Genomic DNA, 22,946 nt, shown 5'->3' on the forward strand with positions numbered 1-22,946 from the left:
TCTCTTTTAAATTCTGTCATATAAAATTACGTTACTTGAAAAAATGGTACAGATGGTATTTGGTATATGGTACGTACTCTATATGTATAATAATAATAATAACAATATCGATACGGTATCCTAGAAATGAAACGCGCGATTCGCTATCGCAATTTACGAGTAAATCACGAGCCCGTCTACCAATATATGTATAATATATATATATATATATATATATATATATATACACATATATATTCGTAATATAAGTACTGTTATTAATACATAAACGCATGGAAGAGTGCGCGACGCGTTACAATTACGACGTAATAATAAATAAATAAAAACGCGAAACGACGCATACTTCCTTATATCCCAAATAAAGTACAAGGTGACGATTTTAAAAATTTCGTGTATAAAACGTGTTTTTTGTTGTTATGTCTTTCCATTATCCTCGTATCTTCGTATTATTTCTCATTCTGTTTCGCATGTATCGCCAGTGGTGCTGAATATCGCGATATTGACTATCGGCATTTTATTGTTATTACCTGCTGTCGCTTCGTCAATTTTTGACCGGCGTTTATCTCTACACTGCTTAACGCGTTTATTCTCTAAATATGTATCGAAGCTGCCGTTTTTCATTGACGAAAAATGTCTCTAAACGACCGTCGAGAAAGATTATTATTTTCATAAAGTGAATGCGAATTGAATAGTTACGAGTCGAAAAATATGGTTAGGTTAGGTTTTCTATAGAAATACGAACGTTGTTTGGTTCTCGCATGAAATATCCGTTTAAATATATAATGATGAATAACTGACGTTTAAACATTGCACGCAATCAGACAATAATTGCATCTCGACTCCTCGATGATTAATAAATTTATATATTTCTTTTCGTTTTCCTTCGCTATTCTTGAAAGAATACATCATTGACTAGAGTCCAGTTACTATGTAATGTCATGGATCAAAAATGCCTGTCCTTGGCGTGCTTAATTTCTTTTTTTGTGGTAAAAAGAACAGATTACAGTGCACGATGTTGAATCCGTATAAATTTGATTTCTTGTTCTTGTTTACATTATTTTTGCATCACGATATGTCTATGGCTTCTATTTGCTATCGACTAAGATCATTGTATAGAAAAATGAAAATGGAAGAAAAAATTTTAATGAAATGCATAAACGAGTATGCGAAACGTTAATATTGAAAATGAAAAAAAAAAAAGTGAGTAAGTACTTTGACAGACGTGATATGAGTGGTTCAATTACGAGCTATAAGCACCGTGATAAATATTGGTTGCATACGATTATACAATTTTTATATCTTTTCTCTGCTCGTTGTATACAGTGTGATCTTGTGCATGTGCACAAAGTAATGTCACGTGACGTGACGCACGTGAAAATACGGAATTCCAAGAGGATGAATTGTGCCGATACGATGCCTTCGTATTTCTAAGAGCTAGCATTCGTCTATTGGCAATATTATGGCGGTAAATTTGAATACTTTCGTTCTATGGCATTAATTGCGATGCCACCCTGTATACAAGAAGAATTGTCAATTGTCTTTATTATAAATCGTACGGAAAACGTTACTACTCAGTACAGTAATGGAAAGGAAAAGGATACATTCCGGTAACGCTTGTTTATGTTTATATATATAAAAATAAAAAGAAAACAGGATATAAACAATAATTCACTAATATTCGCTAAATACAATAATGGTCGACAAGCCCTCACGTTCCTTTCTTCAGTCTGTTGTGACTCACTGTAGAATTCCGAATTATTTAATTGTGGGCTGACTCCTGTCCTACTGTGGCCTTGTGCTGTTTCGTTATCGCCTAGGCCTCGTGGTTACGGACTACCCATTAATGTTCGTCAAATTTTCATGTATATCTGGGCACTTCGTATTTCTTACACGCAAATTATAATCAGCGTCCATTTTATCGCCCATTGTCATTTTCATTATCACTGTCACGAGTATGCCGTAGTAATATATAATATTATAATATATATGTATATATACACGTACATATATAATACATATATACGTAAATATGTACGCAAAACTAAGTACTATTTTTAATTAACACGCACTTTTATAGAAGCAAACGCTCAGGCAGCCAGTGATTGGTCGAGTGTGAGCTTTATAGATTAAACTTCGGTTTTTCTCATTTTTATCTCTTCGTTCCTTTTTTCTCCGTCATTCGAGTCGCCGTTAAGTATTATTTAATTGTATTTCGATAAACCTAGCAATGGAATTACGATATGAATAAAGGATCGATCCTTGCGATCGGGTAAGAAACTATTTGAATCGCGCGTGTGTAATTACGAAATTCGCACGAGCGTCACGTAGGAATACGCGCTTTCGTCGCTGTCACGAGACAATGTAACGCCACGACTTAAATACGCGAATAATAATATAATAAAAGACCCGTTCTATAAATAATCTAAATTCATACTCCTAGGCGCTATTTCAACGACCACGTCCATTAGCGAAACGGATGCTTAGCGCTCTGTGTATTGGAGGGAAACAATTGTTTAAACTGGGCCTAAGACCCTTGGCGAGTTATTAATAGTAACCGGCTATAGGTTGACAGCGCGTTCGATACGAGCGAACTCTATTGGATATCAAACTTTCTCTCGATCTTCTTTATCTACAGAGCGAATGACGTTCCTTTAAGGGGTACCTTGATACCTGTCTGGAATCATTTTAGCTTCATTAATAATATATATGCGCATAACCTGTATGTACGTATAGTGAAGACGCCTGTATGATCCATTTTCGCGCGATTTCGATATACCTCTCTAGGTCGATACTAATCTTTTATTTCTGATCTGACCTCGTCGCTAGGGTCAAGGTCTCCTGGTTCACGCGAGAACATCGTCCTCAGTCAGAATAGTATCTTGTAGCAGCCTTTGTCTGTGAGAACACAATAAGACCAATGAGGTCTGTACCAGAGAACTTTAGCAGATCGTTGTAGTTTTCATGGCGTTTAGCATTGTCGAGATCCTCGCCAAGAAGTCCAAACGAAATGTAACCCATTCCAGTGTCCTTAGTAAGCAATGTTATTGTCAATTTTCAATCTTGGGTCAAACTAACGAAGAGATCGTAGCTTCAGCCTGAGCACGAAGTAGGCAACGATACGGAGGCCGATCAGGAAGCCGACAAGGGCGACGACGTCGACCCAATAAGCGGCGTGCTGCATCGACATCTCCTCGAGGAACTTCGTTGGGCTCTTGTAATGGCAGTAGGCCTCGGAGCATTTTAATTTGGCGCGATTGTAACCGTAAACGGATATCATGGCGCCTTCAAAACCATACCGGATGTAGCTCACGTATGAGAGGAACTTCAGGTATCCTGGTATGGCGTCGAAGTTTACGAAGAAACCGGAAAAGAGGACTATGGGTACTGAAGTCACAGGCCCGAGGAATACCCCACTCTGTAAAAATATATTCACAATGTAAAATGTATACAGGGTGATTCACAAAAAATTTGGAACTCAGGTGTGACTTTACTTAAGTAATGTGGTATTCGTTGTCGAGTGATAACAACGCTTGAATTGGGTCAAGTCGAAACTGTAAGGGGAATAAGAAAATGACATCGCATTGTTCAAGTAAAGCCACACCGGTGTTACAATTTTTTAAAAATAAATTCTAACGATTAATTAGATTCCAATAATAAATTAATTACCTCGACGCTCATAGCTGCTCCAATTAATAATCCAATCGATTGTGATACCAATGACGTCAAAATACATATGTTGAGATACATAAGGAATCTTTCTGTCTCAAATGGCTGGGATGTCATGAAATAAACTATCATCACGTAGGCTATCGAGTAGATAATCTGTATAAAATTGATGTATTACAGTACAATGTAGTGAAATCCATACGTGTGATTGATTACTTCAATTGAAATACAAGCTAGATAACTCACTTGAAATGGTAAATCTGCCAACGTTCTTGCAAAATAGAAGGCCTTCAGAGAGTACCAGTAGTTCAGGTGTTCTCTAACGAATACGGCCATTTCGAGAGGAACTGCAACATCGTATGAAATATTTATTATAAGATAACAGTTGTCTCTTGACAAGAACTTGTTATAACGAAAGTCGTATGTTATGTATACTTACATGTGAGAATGGTGGGCATCATGGCTGTAAACATGAGAAACATCACGGTAAAGAACACACATCCGGCATTGCTCATAACCTTGGAGGCTTCGTTTCCAATGTCGTAATAAATCGCACCAATGAGAAAACCGACAATCAGATGTGAGATCAGCCTCACTCTCGTTAAGGTCTGGAATTAATTAATCATAGATCTTTCAGTGTGCATATGTAAAACACCATGAAGGAAATAAAGATAATTGAGATAATGCCTAACCATATCTCTAATTTGTGATAAAAAAGTCCTCTTCAGCAGAATCCAAAATTGAATCCAGCCATTGGTCGGAAAGCCAACCTTTTGTTCTATGCTTTCTGCACTGTCTAATAAGGAAGTAGTGCAAGAAACTGGCATATTTATTACGGTGGCAGCACCGGGAGGCTTGGCCACGCCATTTGGTATCGTGGCAACCGTTTCTGGTTTGCTCTGTGCCTGAGGAGATGACTGTTTTGCAATATCATTAGACACTGCCTGCGCCGTTATTATGGTCGCTTGATAATGCTGATAATTATTACACTTTCCGTTGTTCACAGCCATTACCAATTTGTGAACACATTCGCCATGTTCACCGCAGGCAACTTCCATCACTGAGGAACAAATGTAAAAAGCGAATGCAGTTTAATAAGTGTATCAGAATATTTAACACGACCAATAGAAGAAAGATTTACCATAATCAGCTGGATTGTGATAACTCGGACAATCCAATCCCATGGATGATAAGAAGGGCACGAGTCCTCCGACATTACCCTGGTAGACAGATTGACCCTCAGCAAGTAAATAGAGGTGATCAAACATCTCAAATAACCTAGCGCTGGGCTGATGTATCGTACAGATTATGGTTCTTCCTGCAATTATCATCAAGTAAATAATCAATTACTCTTAGGTATATAATACATCTTTGATTATCATTGTCCAAGTTCAGCTTACCTCCTCTGCTAAGGGACTTTAGCAAGCTAAGACACTGAAAACAGGAAGAACTGTCAAGACCGGAAGTTGGTTCATCGAAGAACATTACTGGCGGATTGTTTACAAGCTCCAGTGCTATTGATAGTCTCTTTCTTTGTCCACCACTGAGAATGTGAGTTTGCGTATTACTGGCGTCACTCAGGCCTAGAGTTTCAATAATTTCGTCTATCTGAAATACAATGATTATCTCGTTACCTTTCTTAAAATAATATTTCTGTTTCAATCTCTTATACACTCACCACGACTTTTTTCGCAGCAGCGCTAATGTCTTTGCCTAGCTTTAAATTCGCTGAGACTGTCATGGCTTCGTAAACTGTAAGATGTGGCAGCAAACGATCATCTTGCATTATGTAACAAGACATTTTACGAAATCTTCTTAGATTTCTGTCCTTTCCATTTATTAGAACAGAGCCGCTTAGGTGTGACGTTCTGCAATTGCATCCAATGTGAATTAGCTTGAACCTTGGAGGATATATTTTATTATAATTTATTATATTGTAATAAACTCACTTGTAACCAGCAAGAACGTTCATAAGTGTACTTTTTCCAGCACCAGAAGGTCCCATTATGGCTGTAAGCTCACCGGACCTAAATTTTCCATTGACGCACTTGAGTATAGTCTTATATCCTGAAAAAAAAAGAAAATATGAAACTCACAATAACGTTTTAATGTTCCAAAACACCGTTGAAACCTTGTTTTTCAAAGCTGTCATAGAATTATATATATATGATCCGTCTATTTGGTCGCTGACTGTTATCTGAATAAAAACAGTTTATAATTTCTACATTTCTCACACAGATCAGTGTAAGAGTTCCAATATGATTTTCACATGCTTCCTTTTATATTCACGTATCCAATTAATTATTCTGCACATTTGTATGCAACCGTCCAGCTCTTTTATTACAGATAATTATGTCAGCCTTTGCGAACTCGTTTTCCACTGAATATATAATGATTCCATTTTCGTTGCATCCCACCATTCGTTTATTTGATTGTGAGAGAAGCTTAAATTTCCTTGCAGCTTATGAAAATTAGAGAAAGAACTACCGAATTAGATATTCCAGCGAGGCGAGAAGTTTCAATTGCCAAAGTAAAAAAAGTAATTCGAATGACTGTAGAAATAAAAACCTCGAGAGATTTTCATTCGTAAACCAAGTTAAAATTTTCGGTTAGATGAGCTTGATTGCTCTCCAAGTGGACCTGGCAGAATCATTCGAAATTGGCAATGCGTCGATTGCGCCAAATTCATTTTGGCTTGGAATCTCAACCGTGCCAGGCGCAACTGCACTCGTCTAGGTACATCTGCGCGCAGAAAGCAGAAGCGCCCAGTACATTTCTATTGATTCTTTCAAAGCCAGGTCGTTCACACTCGTAGTACCATAGGACGTGAGACCAACCTGACGCATGGGTATACATATAGATATCCATGAAGGTAGTCCTAATCAAATTTTAAATATTGGAAAAAGAAGGATAATAATTTCCTAGTTTTGTTGCTCTTCGAATAAAATAATCTCTGTGCAAAAGAAAAAAGAAGAAATTTTTTCATCAAAACTATTCATTCTAATGCAGAAAAATTGGCAGAGGATTGCGAGTTCTCCTTTGCTTCATTCGCAGTAGTAAAATAGTCTATTATCAATTGGAAGCTTGGAACGAATTCTCATTGAAATTGAGCATTCATATGTATAACTGACGGATAAGATATACTATCATGATATTTTTATGGATGATGATGTGGAACAGAAACAAAAAAATTGATATCGTGCAGCTGCCACACAATCAACTATTTTTCGATACGGGTGATATTCTCTATCTTGAACTTCTTTTTATATTTTCAATATCATCGGTCTCGACCTTAAGGATTAAAGGATCCCACGGGATCACTAGAAATTCTGTATCACCCTGCACTTCATCCCCATCTTCGTATGGTATCCAACAGTTTTTCATCCTGACTCCCCATGATGTCCTATCTCACAATTCCTCGTCTACTCAACCCTAGTCTCGTTCCTTTCTAGACAGCAAAACGGCCGATGCGAAATCAGTTCGAGATCCGATCCCCAGGACGGCCATTTCGATGGCAAACAACATCAGCCAGGTCTCGAACGAAGATTTTTCATTTATTCCTCTGCGAAAGAACAACAAAGATGAATAATTTATTGAAAAGCGAATCTCACCTCTTTTCCGGCCTTCGGAGACGCTATAGGCCAGATTTTTGAATTCGATGTCGACAGGCGGCCTCTTCGGCAGATGCGTCAGGGCCACAGCTGGTTTTTTATTCGTCTGACCACCAGGACTTGCTCCGCTGTGATTCGGCACCTTCCTCGCCAGCACTCCAGCCCCAGTGCATACCGCAGCTGCAGTTCCATTCGATGCAGAACCATTGCAACTACAGTGCAGATTATTCTGAGAGCCCCTGTACATAAAAGAGATTATTCATTCAAAGTGGACGCAGGATATGACAATTCCCTCAGAATAGGTATATAAATTACACGTGGCACTATTGTCAGCTCCAGAAATAATATCCAGGAGGCGCTGCACTCCCTGGGGAATATCGAGCCGCCCAAAAAAAGAGCAAGAGATGGAATTAAAAAAAGATCCACTACCCCTATACCTATACTACCCCAATGGCATTTCGGTCGTGTTAAATTCTGAGAACGTATCTATGAATCAGTTTTGTTTTCATCCCTTGAAAAAAAGGAGGGTGCCTACGTACCGACAGCATACAGGGCGTCATGTGATAATATCTCATTATTCACTCACAGCCAGGTATAATATTCTCAATAATAATAATAACGTTCAAAAAATAATTCAACAACACACATGTTTGACTAAGCTCAGCATGACGTAAGAGTGTTCGGGAATTTGTGAGAGAGTCTGACGCGAGCCGAGTAGGGATGACGTTGAATGGAAAAGGGTAGTTCGCGTGGGAGGGAAGAAAAGAGAAATACAATAATTCAGGTGTCTATTGATCTCGCGAATGAATGTCTGATGTTTTTATTCTTTGATAGGCATTCTATTCAATTGCGTTATTTTCTTTTATATTTTTTTACCGCAAGTACGAGACTTCTTTCTACGTACGTACCCTTACTGCCCTTACGCAGCCATAGCTACATCAGTCAGTTAGATAGATAAATAGATATTTCATCCAAGCACAAAGGACACTTTCGATAAAAGCTTAAAACTCGACCTTAAGCCTGGATCACATGTTAGAGGACACCGAATGTTACTAAGTATAGTAGTTTATTCCGTTCAAACGTACCACGTGAAGTGGCGCGCCTATTTGATGGAACCAAGTTCAGGCGGTACGTTTGGGCTGAATGACCAAGTATAGAAATTTTTACATGTATCGACTGACATAGGCTTTGTCATCTAGTCGAGATTTCTGACAGATACATGAAATTTAATAGCACTGAGAAAATTGGATGGAAAAATGCGTTCCTTAAGAAATGTTTTATGAAAAATATACATAATCATGTAAAACGATGAATTTTTTATTTCAATAGTAAATAAAACTAACCTGTCTAACAGGGCTAGATCACCCTTGGATGTAGAATCCAGAGGTGCCATGGACGTGTTAATTATATTACAATGATAGAAATATAATTTCAAGTAAATAATGTATATATATACACATAGATTCACACGAATCGTAAGACTCAACTGGTCAACTCGCGGTCCAAACGATCACTAACTTTATGCAATCAATTGACAATCAATCGGTACTATTGAGATAACCGTTTTTTAATAGTGATTAACGTTGCTATCGTAGGCACTGGGGCGGGAGGGGGAGATAAGAAACTCACGTGAGAGCTCTTTTAATCTATGAATTTTTCACGATTATCGTCCTTTGATCATAACGTAGACGTATCGTGATAGCATCAGTCACAGTGAAGATTATATATATATATATAAAAGTTAGATGGATACATGTCAAATATGTCTAGATTACAAAAAGTCTTTACGAATTGTAAAGCTGTTGCTCTGTCGACTGTTGAATAATTGTTATACCAAGATTAATTAATCTATGCCAATTTGATCTCTTATTTAAATTATAAATCTATATCAAATCAAAACACGTGCTACTCTATGAGAAGTACAGTCCAGATAAAAATGGTTGTCTTATCGATCTTAAACTGATAAAATGAGCTTTTTACTTCTGCCGAAGAGGTCACGTGAGGTATTATTACGAAGAGTGCTTTCCACCCTATTCGTTTTTGCGACTTTACCGAGAAACAGGAAGTGGGGATTTTGTTTCAAGGAAACTTCGAGGTAAACAGCGACGTGTCATACTGTTGGTCAATAGGTGAAGGCCATTTGGTAATAGACAGAACTTCCGATTGCGTGAGGATTACCCAGAGCTGCTTCTTCCTAATTTTCAAGAGAGTATGAAAATGCTATTTAATGGTCATTGGGATAAAACTGAGAAAATGATTGCTGGTCGAGCTTAATTTTTTTTTATTGACTCAAATTTCCCAAGGAAAGTTGGAAAGTCGCATAAGTCGGTGAAAATTAGCAAGCGGCGGGACGCTGAATGGAATTCGGGTCAAATAGTCGGGTCAATAAATTTGGTACCTCGCACGCTCTAAGGTTAGAGATGTAGATGTTCCCAGGGTATTTTTATTAGTATACTAACTATATACTATACATGCTATTCCATTCCCTGTATCAAGCACGACTTTTATCTCTGCTCTTATGTAAATTCATTTCGTGAAATTTTTGCAGAGACCGAACTCTCAGTGGTTCTCAACTAATATATAGACCATTATGCAAAATTTAATCAATTCTTAAATGATGACCAATGACATCGAACTGTAACCCCAATGCGATTAAAAGCTGCATCCCCGTGTAAATAATTTTCGAAGTAACTTAAAAGAAAATAAACAAAAATGTAATAAACAAAAATCCAAAAAGTCATAAAATTCATTGATTTCACCCACAAGCCTAATTAACATTCTGAGCCATTGATCAGCATAATTACCCAAGAATAGCGTTGTTAAGATTCTCCAGATGCAGGGAAGGCGGTGGCGACCTGATCGTCACCTGATGACTTCCGCCAGCAACAAACTGTACCTGCTCGTCCCCATTGTATCGTGTACCACCACCACCGACCAATCCATGATTCTTCATATCACCCATTCTCCGTTACAGCCAACACTGAAAAAGAAAAAAAAAACATAAAATATAAATTATTCGATAATTCGAACTTCAATGATAGAGTCCCTTCCTTCCGATTATACCTATACACATGATATCTATACTCTACCTTATAACGTAATAACGGGTAGATAACGATATAGCCATTAAGAATAACTGTTTCTACACCAGCAGATCCTATACTATAAATTATTTTAAAAACCGTCTAATCAGGCCTACCGTATTAAAACTTAACCTGGACTAGAACACAATGTTGAGCAAGTAACGAATCATTGCCGCTTATAAAGAGTTTAACGACCATCAGTATGAACGGTTCAACGACACTTTTGATACCGGCGACAGATCAAATTAGCTATGGTCCAATGAATATTCTGAAACGTAACACGTGTCTGACTGGTAATGTAAGATCATTCCAGGGTTAATGCTCGATCAGAGTATTAACTGTAATCGCTCTATTGACGATTATAATTATCGTAATAAGTAACCAGACGTATCCTCTACTGTGTTTTACCTCACACGAAAGCAACATAAAATCCGAACACATAAATTATTCATTAATATTAAAACAACGGATATATCACACATGCTAGTCATATTCTTAACGTCCATCAAAGACCTTCGCGAAAGTTACTCAACCTAGTCAAGGTAATTCCAAAATATTTTTGATAACCGGTTATCCAAGGACGACGCAAAATCATTATCGTTGCCTCGTACAGGAACTACGAGAAAAAGACAGCGTAATAACATACGAATTAAAATAACTAACCTTTGTACAAGTGGTCGGACTTCGATAATAAGGAAATCTGTATTATACGAGAGATGTATGATTAGGGCGTAAAAAATTTTATTACGTAATACCATTCGTCTTAAATCAGCATCCGACAACTTGTATTTTTAATCTGAAATCGTTAATTAAATTTAACGATCCTTACAGGGACAAAATCATAGGGAGACCAACACGTGTTACTCTCGAACGACTTTCCACTATTATTCGTAAGTTTAATACACATCTAAAAGTTACTGTGGAAACGGATCCGTGTCACGCAATATCGATCGGGTGGCGATTTTTCAAAACCTGAAAAACATATCGCCAGTCCCCATTCCGACGGAGAACATTGGAAGCTTTCGTATAGCGACAACTTCAAGTCGTATATAACAATCAGTTTTATAGTTTATCGTTGAGCCACGAGCAGGGCGCTACTCCTTCAATAAAGATGGCCGACGGACGTACATACTCGGCATTCCATTCCTCAAGGATACAATTATTCCTTATACCAATTTTACGTCCACTAATAGAAGCAAGACTACTCGCGAAGACGACGTACCTAGTGCACTTCCGATACACCCGATATATACATATCGTAGTTTCACGACCAACCAAGTGCAGCCAACTTCACGGGTTCATCGTTCCCGTACAAAGGTAACTAACGCGGCGAACGGACACTGTGAGATTTGGTTTCCTAAGATTAGAATGGAGTTTCTGATTTGTTCAAGGACAAAGTTCAGACGTTCCACGCATAATTACTGCTAACGGTCATGCATGGTCTGGATGAATAGCGTGACACATGTATATTGATGCCATAACGGTTCCGTAAGCGAAAAATATGTAAAATATATTGAAAAACAATTATATCATGTAATCAACAAATAGTATGCAGTTTTAAAAAAAATACTTATAAAATTGATTTTCCTGATATAAATTTTCACGTTGCTTCTGACTCGTCGAACTGGATACTGATGATTGATATTGTATCCTACTGCTAGATATACCTCACTGTTGTTTATACTATATATATATTTACATGAAAGTAAAATCAGTGCTAAAAGTAGCTATAGCGTTGAGGAAGTTCATTGGCTGAGGTCTACGTCTCTATTGGATAGACGTAATTCTACCTACACGGTGTACTACACGTTTGGTACGAATATGTCAAGGCTTCTTGAAGAGGCCATGATATTGCCTTAAAAAGGCCTGCAGGTTACTGACCCATAAATTAATTACCGACATGCACGCCCATAAAAATGTTATGTGTGAACAGTACCTTTAGCAGCAAAGACTGGAGGAGCGCGGAATAGCCGTTTAAAATGGGACACGCTATACAGCATTGCGGCAAAGGCACCAAGGAATTAATACCAGTACTTACTATCCCTTGTTACGTGTACCAGGTGATATTGAATGACGTGATATGATAGTGAATAACGGACCAGCTGAAGTTGGGCGCAAGTGAATGATACGGCAGTGTGATCTCTCCAAACAATGACAGCTAGGCACAGTTCACCGTGACCGATTCACATAAGCTCACACTGAAAGTTCGCATAGCAAAAAGTTTCAATAGTTAGGTTACTGAAATAATTAATATCCACCTCCTTCTGCCATTGACTCAGGTTCCTAGACTCTCCATTATATTCTGGTAAACCTCTTCTGGGTCCATATCCTATTTATAAATTTCTTAAAATTACCAGAATCATCCTAACGCTCCTGTGCATCTCTTTTATGTATCCCAATACTGTCCAGAGAATGATCTTGCTTCAGCTCCTTCTGCCACTGGCTAAGGGAGGGAGAAGACAAGGAAAACTTAACAAACCCAGGTACTCAGATTCCCCGACACTCTCTGGCAAGCCTGTCCAATGTCCCTACCACACCGATAAATTCCCCGAAATATTCTAACACTCCTGTGAATCCCTTTCAGATATTCGGAAACTGTCCTGATAAATATTGCAATGTGTTGTAAAAATAAATTCTTACTGATATTACATTTTTTCTTTATAATATTAATATTAATTAATTACTTCACTAACCTAACTATCGAAATTTTTCAATGACCTAACTTACTGCAATGCGAATTGTCAGTGTGCACTTATGTGAATCGGTCACGTTGAGCTGTGCCTAGCTGTCAATTTTTGGAGAGGCCACACTATCGTGTCGGCCGCTTGGACCCAACTTGGACTAGTGCATTTTTACTAACTCTGTATATACATCACATCACGATCACAGAGACAAGCAATCTTTGAACTTTGATGCCTCCGGCCGAAACATCTACAAGTTGCTGCGTAATTCCGCCAGGGTCGAAGGTATTTGCCACGAATGTCCAGGAGCCAGTATCAAGAGACTCGGTCGAGTCCCGCGCCGAGTACAGCCAACCGGCAGTACGAGCAGCGGGCGAAGACCGAGACTCTTCATCCGAAGCAACTCGCCCTTATATACACGTTAGCATAGGTAAGCATTACTGGGCTCATGAAAAATTTCATCAAAATGAAATGTCCACTAAGGACGAACAGAGTGGAATAATATTTACAACGCGACGCTGCAACTTTGTTTGACATATGCAAACTCGTTTCCTTGTGCATGCGTATAAGTATAGTATAAGCCGTAGGACTGCACCTACGTATATATATATAGATATATGTGTGAATGTGTCGTTCGTATAGTTTGAGGACAGGGTACCATAAAGCGGCGTTCACAATGAAATGACAGTTGATACGTTCTTATTAAAAAAAAAATACTAAATATTGGGATATCATAGCATTGGAATTCTACTCTAACTCTATTCTAACCTAACGGTATACTTTCTAAGTCCATCGCAGTTCCAGGTGCCTAGCAATACAAAAATTTTAAAAAATTTGGTGTGAAACACCGCTTTATAATCCTCGAATATTCTTTGAGGGCAGTCCTCAAAACAGCCTCATGTCTTCATACTAACAAAGCGTATATGAAATCGTCTCCAAAATTACCCAACGTCAAATTTATACTTATAAATATATATATACGTGAAATCACTGTCTTCAGCAAACGAAAAAATATTGAAATGATTAATAAAATTTTCTTGCTCCCTAAGCCGAAAGTACCGTCTTCCCGGCCGCATTTGAGTCCGGGAAGAGCCACTTTTGTGGTCTGTTTGCCTGCATATAAACAAATGCAAACAAGTGAATGTTCAATCATAAACTCTAACTGTTCATAACCGTAAATTTGTAATGTCAGTTGAATAATAAAAACGAGAAGACGGTACTTTTGGCTTAGGGAGCAAGAAAAATAGTATACGACACATGGTCAAACAGTTAAATGCCCTGGCGTATGTGATATAAAGGCCGAGGCGAAGTCAAGGCCAGGAAATCCACAGGCCACAAAAGTAAATACTTTTGTGAGCATGTTTGCAACATACATTTACAGCAACAGCGGCGCAAAAGAATCTGCTTCGCTTGCTGAATTATCGACGAGTTTTGCTAGATATTTACTGACATTATTTTTTAAATTTCTATTTCATAGCAAATGTGTAGTATATTCTCAATAAACTATACTAGAAAAGTATTTCAAATGTTTTGCACATACACGTTGTGTTATTTGGGGATAAAACAGCTGTACAAAAACCGAGGTAAACTCGGATTCGTTATCAGCTGAATATACGGTATAAATATAGGATTTTGTCATATCAGACGTATTGTAGACGTTGCAATTTGCAAGAACATAAAGCAGCTGCTGGCTTGATTCGTCATTTGAAGAGGAAAAAAATAAACAAACCACGTGCGGTTGACTGAGACGTATCGGATGTGGGATATGTTGTACATATCCATATAAAGTTATTTAGATTAAACGCACTGATTGAATATGGTTTTTCCGCAAGAATCAAATGACCGCGCTAACATTTGCGGTGGCACATGCGGTGGTGCATTTGGGCTAAATAACCTGAAGTTTTGGAATCTTCCTTAATTCCGTAACGGATCTTCTTCCGAGTTACGTCCGCTATATATAAGACTATATTTGTTTGTGACAGACAGAATGGCGACAGGGGCAACGCGGAAGAGCGGTTATTGGCTTGTGGCCAGTGAATGACATTGTATTTATCTTTTTTTTTTCATCTTTTATAAAAGTAAATTCGTTAACTCCGTCAAAAACGTGAAGAGAACGGCCAGTAGTACCGATGAAACAACTATCCAAGTCAGTTTTTAGGTTAACGTGATGAATCGATATAAAATTAATGTTAATATGAAATTGTTTGATATTATTGTTCATGAATTTTTATTATTGTCGATAATTAATATCAAGTAAAATATCAATCGATTTTCAATACTCTGCTTGACGCATTAATATTAATATTCTAAAAAGGTTAACGTTATAGACATACGTTGAATTTTCACGTTTCCAGTTGAATATTCTCATAATTCATAAATGTTCCGCTAGTATCGCATATGTCGGGAAAGGTCAGACGACGAGGAAATCGATGTGTAAATAACAACAGTTTCATCACTTGGTAAAAGCAAATTCAGTAATTGTATATTATACAGGGTGTTCCGAAACTACCTGACCCGGTGGGTATGGCGGTGTTCGGGAGGCTTCACTGATCACGAAAATGACCTTCTTTTTGTCCGGAAGGTCATAGTTTTTAAATGAGAGCAGGTCAAAGTTGACCAATCAGAGGGAGGCGTCAAGAAAAACGTAGGCACCTACGAACTCTGAGTTTTCTTCCCTCGCTTTTGTTTCTCGGTAGCTTGTTTCTTGTTTCCAATAGGCATGTCTTCGGCTGACGTCATCCTGCCCGAAGCCACCGAGAAACAAAAGCGAGGGAAGAAAACTCAGAACACTCAGAACAGTTTCGGAACACCCTGTATGTACTACATCAGCGTTAAAATTCCAAAATTTAAAAGCCAAATAGATTTCACAAGAATATTAAAGAAAAGTAGTATTTATATATGTATACGCGTCCAAGACAATAGAACTGACTATCGACCACACGTGACTCGTGACGTAAACGCATAGGCCCATGGATATGCACAGATGCTTCCTCTGTATAATAAGTGCTAGTAATTAAATGTGAATTGCGATACGATAATTTATCTTGAGCAACGCAGTAATAGGGAAATAAATTTTTAAAAATCATTTTCATTTAATATTACTAGATCGTAACGAAGGTAAGAAGGAATCCAATGACCCGATCGTGGGCCATTGTGGTCCTGTAGAACTGGAGACAGTCCGGTATTTGACCCTGGTGGACTTCGGTCAAATGGCAATAGGAAATATCGCAACCAGACAGGAAGATGTAGAGGATGAACGTGAGACCCGGTGGCTATGGCTACTCTCGCAACACTCTTAGCGACTCATATATCGTTTAGAGACTCCAGTCTGTCTTTATTTGCATCGATGAAGCAATCGTGTTTCAACTAGCGTTTCCTATTCATTGTTGGGTCCATAAACTGACGCGCAGAGACGAACAGGTGGGAATAAATGAAGAAAGCATAATCTAGCCTGGTCTGTACAAAAGAAGCAGTAACGTACAATGAGTAATAGACTACGCGCGTTACGTATGTTATATATGTTTTGTGTGTGTATACTATATATAAGCACTAGGATCGTTAAGATTGAATTAAGATGGAAGTGTCTAATTTACAGGACATTCCATAAGAAGTTTCGTGCGAGTTTGAAAGTACGTAAAAAAAAGTACTACTGGAAAAGGTTATGAAAATTACGAAAATTTTCTATCTCGTGTGAAAATTCTTAGCTATTCCATTAGAAATAGAATGCTAATAATAGTCATTTCTGACGCGGTAGACTGAAACTACGTTTTTCTAGTGCACGTGTCGATGCGACAAAGAATCTCAACTTATGGCCCACATAGCTTATATGTAATTTACGTTGAAAATGGATCATCATAAAGTGAAACATAAAAGATTTTTTTGTTCTCTTACAGAACACAAAGTACTTACGGCACAGACAATCGATGAGCAGTCGCGATATTCTTATTCATTCCACGACTATGACGAACATTGCTTTAATCGCTATACTCCAGTTCCCATAAGTTTTTATCGTACGTTACGGGTAGATCCAATACAGTACTGTTACTCCTTTGTCACAGGACACAATAACTGACGTGAGCTAGGTATTCGTCTTTCTTCAATTATATTTTCACAGTCAAAATTATCCAGTCGCTATGACAATAAGTGTTTTAAATTCGTCTACGCACTCGCGCTTTTTCTGTCGCACATTGCGTATTACGTGTCACATTTACGATAAGAAAATAACTGGCGGCTGCCAACCGTACCGTCAAAATCAGCTGTCCGCCAGTTCTGTCGGGCTGCGCTTCTGTTCGGCCTGTTAGTTGAAATAAACCGAGCTGCTGCAAAGCAGAGACGTAGCTATTTAAGGTACCTTTATATGGGGCATTCCCCACCCTGCTTCTATACCTTTGTTAATACTTTTCATTGATTGGTATAAAAAGTAGTGGAATCAGTATTTTACTCATTAAATTCCTACAATGTTTTTGTCCGTATATATACTGTAAATTAAAATCATCCGTGTAACGGAATTCTCATGAGATCAATACTGATTTTCTCCTTCTTAATGTCTCACGGTACATTTTGTCGTTGTGCTATATTACCATTATTCTGAATGAAGATGACATTTTTAATTGAAAGATGACAGTGAATTGTCTCTGTCAATTTTGTGAGGATAGAAAACAACAGTATTTAGGAATATTATTTACCTAACGATGACGAGAGAATAAAAGTAATAAATTACAAAAGTGCAGAGGATGGTATTAAGTAATTTTTTGTTTCTCACGACCTGACACAGAGACCCTATGAAATGTTTTCTATCGTCAATACTTTTATTTATATAAATTTTTTTTTTGTACTCCCCAGGGCCCTACGATCCTCTAGTACGCGACTGAATCAACTCGCGCATGCACCACAAGGCTCTGTCAGCAATAAGGACTATAATGGCATGTACGGTCACGCATTTCTCGACTCGAGTTGCTAAACGCCATCGAACAGAGTCCGCGCAAGAGTGGATAGTAGCGAGTGGAACGAAGACAAAGAGTAGTGCTGCGGAGAGTGAGGGAATAAAATAAAGGAGAATGGGCTAGCGCATGTTGCGGGTCGATACTCCAGCACTGGCCGGGTACAGTTGCACTGAGCCAGTACGTTCGCACTGAACGAAAGAGAGACCCTAACAGTGGGAAATACAGATATGACAAAGATACCAATAAAATTGAGAGAACGCATACACTCATGAATGAAACATCGAACGTTGGTCCAGCTGCCTTGGGACATGGCCCCCTTTTTGATAATACGAGAATATCTGATTGTAGACGGCGAGCAGCCTAATCATATACAGAGGTCCTAATGACGAATAATTAAAAAATCCTATGGTAATGGTACAAAATCTTTTTTTCGTAAAATTACTTTGCAACGTGTTTCTTCTTTCACTTGAAGGTGGCGAGAGAAATTCTAGCTATGGGAAACCGGTATGGATAGTTACTTTTGTTTCTTTTATTAGATTCCTGTCTGTCCGACTGAGTCACGTGGCTAGTGATAATTTTTTTAAATCGATGAATTCTTCTTATTGTAGAACCTTCTTGTATGAATTGTATAGTAATATTTAAAATATGTAGGATAAATATTGTTTTGTACTATACAGTGTACCATTTTTATCAAGCATTCACGCTTGTCCGATTTTCTAACGGAGACCGGTCAGTTGCCCCTTAAGCGATTCTGTTGATATCTTCTGTCCTACTAACCGTATTTTAAATTGTTAATTTTATTGATATCTGCACGTGGTAGAATTCGATCGGCTAATAATAATCGATTGTTCACCAAACATTTTTACGCACTTCCGTAAAAATATATTCCGCAATTTTATCGGTCAAAAATCTCTGTATACAACTACGAGATTTCCAAAGAATAATAGGTATACAGTCTATAATAAAGCAGCAATCTACCATTTGGTAAGCATAAAATTCAAGTATTAAAGACGAGTTAATTTTTTTTTAGTTTCCTATAAATTTACTTCCATTCAAATTTAAGATGTCGGAATAAAAATTATTTTACGCGTCTAACGATAAGTTGTTACAATACGAATTACTAAACCACGTAGGTCCTCTTTATTCTGTCACGAGTCAAGGCGAGTTCACAAGCACCAGCAGGGCCGCACTCAATATGGTATTCAAGTATCGGTATAGGTACTCTTACAGTCAAGACTCTATTTTCAGATTTCGACTACGTCATCGATCTTTTATTGATATCGATCGCCGATATTACACCCGATAAGTTACTTTCGCAATGACCTTATTGACTAGTAACAACCACAAAATCCATACGTATGCATACAAATTGGATTTGTAGACATTTTCGATAATCCAAACTAGGCTTACTTCTATTGGTATCTATTTATACAACCTTACAGTTAAACCACGTACGAGGTTATGCACGTTCAAGGATCGATAAGAATATTGTACATTGCCGAGAGGCCAGGCAATATGCGTCCGACCACACACGATTTGTACGGTATCGACGTCGACGCCACGCGTCGCCACTTGTTTCGCCATTCTTAATAAGACGTATCCTCCATAAAGACAGTTGGTGAAGAGCTTTCTAACCTTACATTTTTCGGTGCGTCATTGCATTTTAAGCTGGAATGTAAAACAAAAAGAGATATGTAGAAGCATAAGAACAAAGTCCATTGACTACTTTATCATCATTTGAGATAATATATTCCGCATGAGGTCGACATTCAAGATTGTATTAGTACAAAGTTCCATAATCAGGAAGTTCTCATGACAATGAGTTCTGATGAACTTGGATATTGCTAATCAAAATTATAAACATGATCAATTAAAATGATACTTTACCATTTATACCTACAGATTAGATTATACTTCTATGGTACAAGTTTAGATATTTGTCATTCTGGTATGAAACAAAATTCCGTCCACGTGTGTTTAAGGACGTTTCCACGTTTATCTTGATGGACAAAGATTTAGTACTGTAAAATATACTATACAAGAGTCAGAGGCTGTTTACGCGAAATAGTGTATTTCCTCCTCAAAGTATACGTACGTCATGCAGAGTTATTTGTTCGACTTCTGGCAAGGAATTTTATCCATCCTTGATTTTTCTGATTTCTATGTATGTACGTATGCACCGTCATCTTCGTGGAATTGTTGCTTTTCGCAATTGAGTTGAATCATCTATTACTCCTGATGATATGATGTTTTTTGTTCTCTCCTCTACGGAAGTCATTACGTCCGGTTGTTTTCCTAACGATCTGTTGCTGGAAGAGTAAAGCCAGAATCTGTCAAACGCGTGCAGACCGCGTGCACTGAGTGCAGCTGCACTCAATGCACCAAAGACCATAAGGTTCAGTTAGGTTCTTCCCTTGCTGCCGTTCTAAACAAAGAAATGTACTCGCCCGCCTTGATGCACACTGAACTTTCTAGTTTCCACTGAAGAAATCCAAGCTGAGAGTATAGATCTTGTGGCATGAGAGTTTCTTGATTATTCATTTTCTTAATAATTCAATGATGCTGCGTGTAAATATAAATGCTTATATTAGGTCGCGTATGTTATGAAGTGATGATATCGAATTTGATTAACGAAAATGTGTTCCTTAGGGTCAAGGGTTAATTAGAACGTCTGACTGGTCATTTAGCGGATTTAGATTTTACAAAGTATAGATGATAAACTGCCATCTGTAAACTTAACTGAAACCGAAATGGATAACCGATAATAACCAGAAAAATAAGGAGACGAAACTGTAATCATTAACTGAAATTTCATAAATGTTATACCGAAAACCGTAACGGAAATCTGAAATTGATACAGTGGAAAACCAAAATCGAAGCTTTAACCGGAATGTATTTTATTAATAATAGCAGAAATTAGCAGGGAGATTGCTCATGGGCCGATTTTCATGGATCCAATTTTATTTCGGCATCGACCCGCCACCTGAGCGGAAGTCCGTCGAACCATACCCACGTTTTTGATTAGTCGAGTATATATAAATATACTACGCGTAATATTTGTGAGCTCAGTGAGACCCAATGGATTTATACCGGGTGGCACTCTAAAGCGCGTGTATTCTGGTATCGACGCGCCACCTGGACGCAGGAGCCTCAACCTGTTCCACGAATGTGATTGGTCGAACGTATATTTAACACTAAACCTACCGACATATTATATATACCTATTTCTACCGATGGCTGTCAAATGACCGCTTTTGAAATAAACATTATAGTATTTTCCAGTTGATTGTAATTAATACAGAATTTAGCATAGTCGTGCAATAAGTTCAAGAAAAATAAAAACCTGGAATTTAACAATTTTGATTAAAGTCTCAAAAGCGGTCATTTGACCCCTCTGGTAGGTTTAGTGTTAAGCCAACCTTAAACGTCGGTAAAAACGCAAATATAAGTTTCATTGCATGAATTATGCATTGTGCTTTGGTTAGCGCCCAGGAATCTCGAGTTCGAGACTCGATCGTTAGTTCCTTTTATATTGAGTCGCTCACTATGCTTAATGGTTTTATTAATTACCTTAGAATTTAATCAATACATGACTATATTTTGCTATGTACATTTTATTATATTATATATATACAATAAATATATAAATCCGCGAGTATTTCTTTTTCCTAACAGCCTGTGATTGACACACCGGGCAGATGAACATCGGCACAAGTAGAAAACGAGTATTTACATGGAAAACGCGATGGCCTCTGTGGGCACGTGGGACCTTGCAGCCATGAAGTACCGGGATCACTGCCAGGTATTATTTTATTTCTTTAATTAAGCCACGCTGCGACGACGGACATATTAAAAAAATTATTGAACAAATGTATACACATCAAAAGAGAAGAAACGTCATTGGCAATCTTCCTGCTGCCACTACTAATAGAACAAACATTCAAACCTTTACGATTCACGAATAGCTCGATACCCCGAGAGAAGAAGGAAAAAATCAGTTGCACAGAAATATTGAAAATTCGGAACCTTGTTTTCGAAAGCTTTCCAAAAGTTACTAAATATTATTGCATCTTGACCTACTTTCGAAATTTATTTAAAATATAAAATTCAGGCTAAATAAGATCTCGGAAAATATATAGAGTAGATAAAATCGGTATCTTGGAAATACCCTATTTATTTATTTCCCAATCTTCTTTTTTTATATTTAATTTTTCTTTACTTCCTTATTTCTTTATCTTTCATTTTTACTCTCTTATTTATCCCTTTCCTTATTTCGTCTCTACTTTTATACCTCTATTCCATATTTCTCAATTTCTTGATTTCTTTATTTTTATCTTCCATTCTGACTTCTCGTTTCACTTTCTCTCCTTCCATTTTCCATTGTATTTGGCTTACTTGTCCTATTTCTTTGGACGGGTCGAGCACATTCATTCAAGTAGTCATATGAAGGTGTCCTGTTAGAGTGTAGTTAATGTTTCGCTTAAAATTTTTATTTGAAATTAAATTGTATTTATAATGATTTCGCATATCAAGTGACATCTCCTGATATCCATAAACGTGTCATAATTGACCGCAGTATATTTTAGTAACTTAACTGATTGTGAGTACGCTTACACACAGCGGTTTTAAAAAGGATTAAATCGCGTTGAATTTTTCTTCCTCACTAAAACTGTCGCTCCTTAAACCGAAATCAAAATCTATTACATTCGAAAACCGAATCTAAAAACCCTAAACGAAAAATTATGAATGAAAACAGAAAATCGAAAACTAAAACCGAAATTAAAGCTTTTACCATTTTGAACACCGTAATCGAACCTAAATTTCTTGCGGTTGCAGTCGCTGGTCAAGAAAAATAGGTGGCACCAAACTCGATATATATGTAAAGATGAGTAGGGAGATGCACAACGCTAAGATTTTAGGCGATACCAAAATCATGGCGCTAAATCGTAGCGGCGAGTCTGG

General features: G+C 37.7%; 1 protein-coding gene and 2 long non-coding RNA genes across 9 annotated transcripts; 1 reads left to right on the forward strand and 2 right to left on the reverse strand.

Annotated features, from left to right (window-relative positions):
- Positions 1-1,514: 1,514 nt before the first annotated feature.
- On the reverse strand, positions 1,515-17,349 carry LOC107269344 (ATP-binding cassette sub-family G member 4). Of its 6 annotated transcripts, none has more exons than XM_015743079.2 (12): positions 16,951-17,349; positions 10,082-10,257; positions 7,278-7,516; positions 5,616-5,733; positions 5,345-5,534; positions 5,067-5,274; positions 4,808-4,984; positions 4,359-4,726; positions 4,106-4,274; positions 3,913-4,013; positions 3,667-3,822; positions 3,071-3,415 (listed from the first exon to the last, which is right to left on the reverse strand). In XM_015743079.2, the coding sequence occupies exons 2-12, from the start codon at positions 10,237-10,239 to the stop codon at positions 3,071-3,073; spliced, it is 2,229 nt and encodes a 742-aa protein (XP_015598565.1). In that variant the 5' UTR covers positions 10,240-10,257; positions 16,951-17,349. The 6 variants fall into 6 exon arrangements, with proteins under 6 accessions (XP_015598566.1, XP_015598565.1, XP_024942387.1 ...); XM_025086619.1 differs by having other exon boundaries at positions 17,286-17,302; XM_025086618.1 differs by lacking the exon at positions 16,951-17,349 and adding an exon at positions 12,399-12,415.
- Positions 12,619-18,922, forward strand: LOC107269346. 2 transcript variants are annotated; one of them, XR_003060156.1, is made up of 2 exons: positions 12,619-13,471; positions 17,884-18,922. It is a non-coding gene; the product is annotated as an uncharacterized LOC107269346 (long non-coding RNA). The 2 variants fall into 2 exon arrangements; XR_001538043.2 differs by lacking the exon at positions 12,619-13,471 and adding an exon at positions 16,536-16,670.
- Positions 18,923-19,238: 316 nt separating this feature from the next.
- LOC107269345 lies at positions 19,239-21,265 on the reverse strand. The gene is made up of 2 exons (XR_001538041.2): positions 19,872-21,265; positions 19,239-19,652 (listed from the first exon to the last, which is right to left on the reverse strand). It is a non-coding gene; the product is annotated as an uncharacterized LOC107269345 (long non-coding RNA).
- Positions 21,266-22,946: the final 1,681 nt, after the last annotated feature.

The sequence above is a fragment of the Cephus cinctus genome, unplaced genomic scaffold (assembly GCF_000341935.2).
Source record: "Cephus cinctus unplaced genomic scaffold, Ccin1 Ccin1_scaffold0637, whole genome shotgun sequence".
Lineage (NCBI taxonomy): Eukaryota > Metazoa > Arthropoda > Insecta > Hymenoptera > Cephidae > Cephus > Cephus cinctus.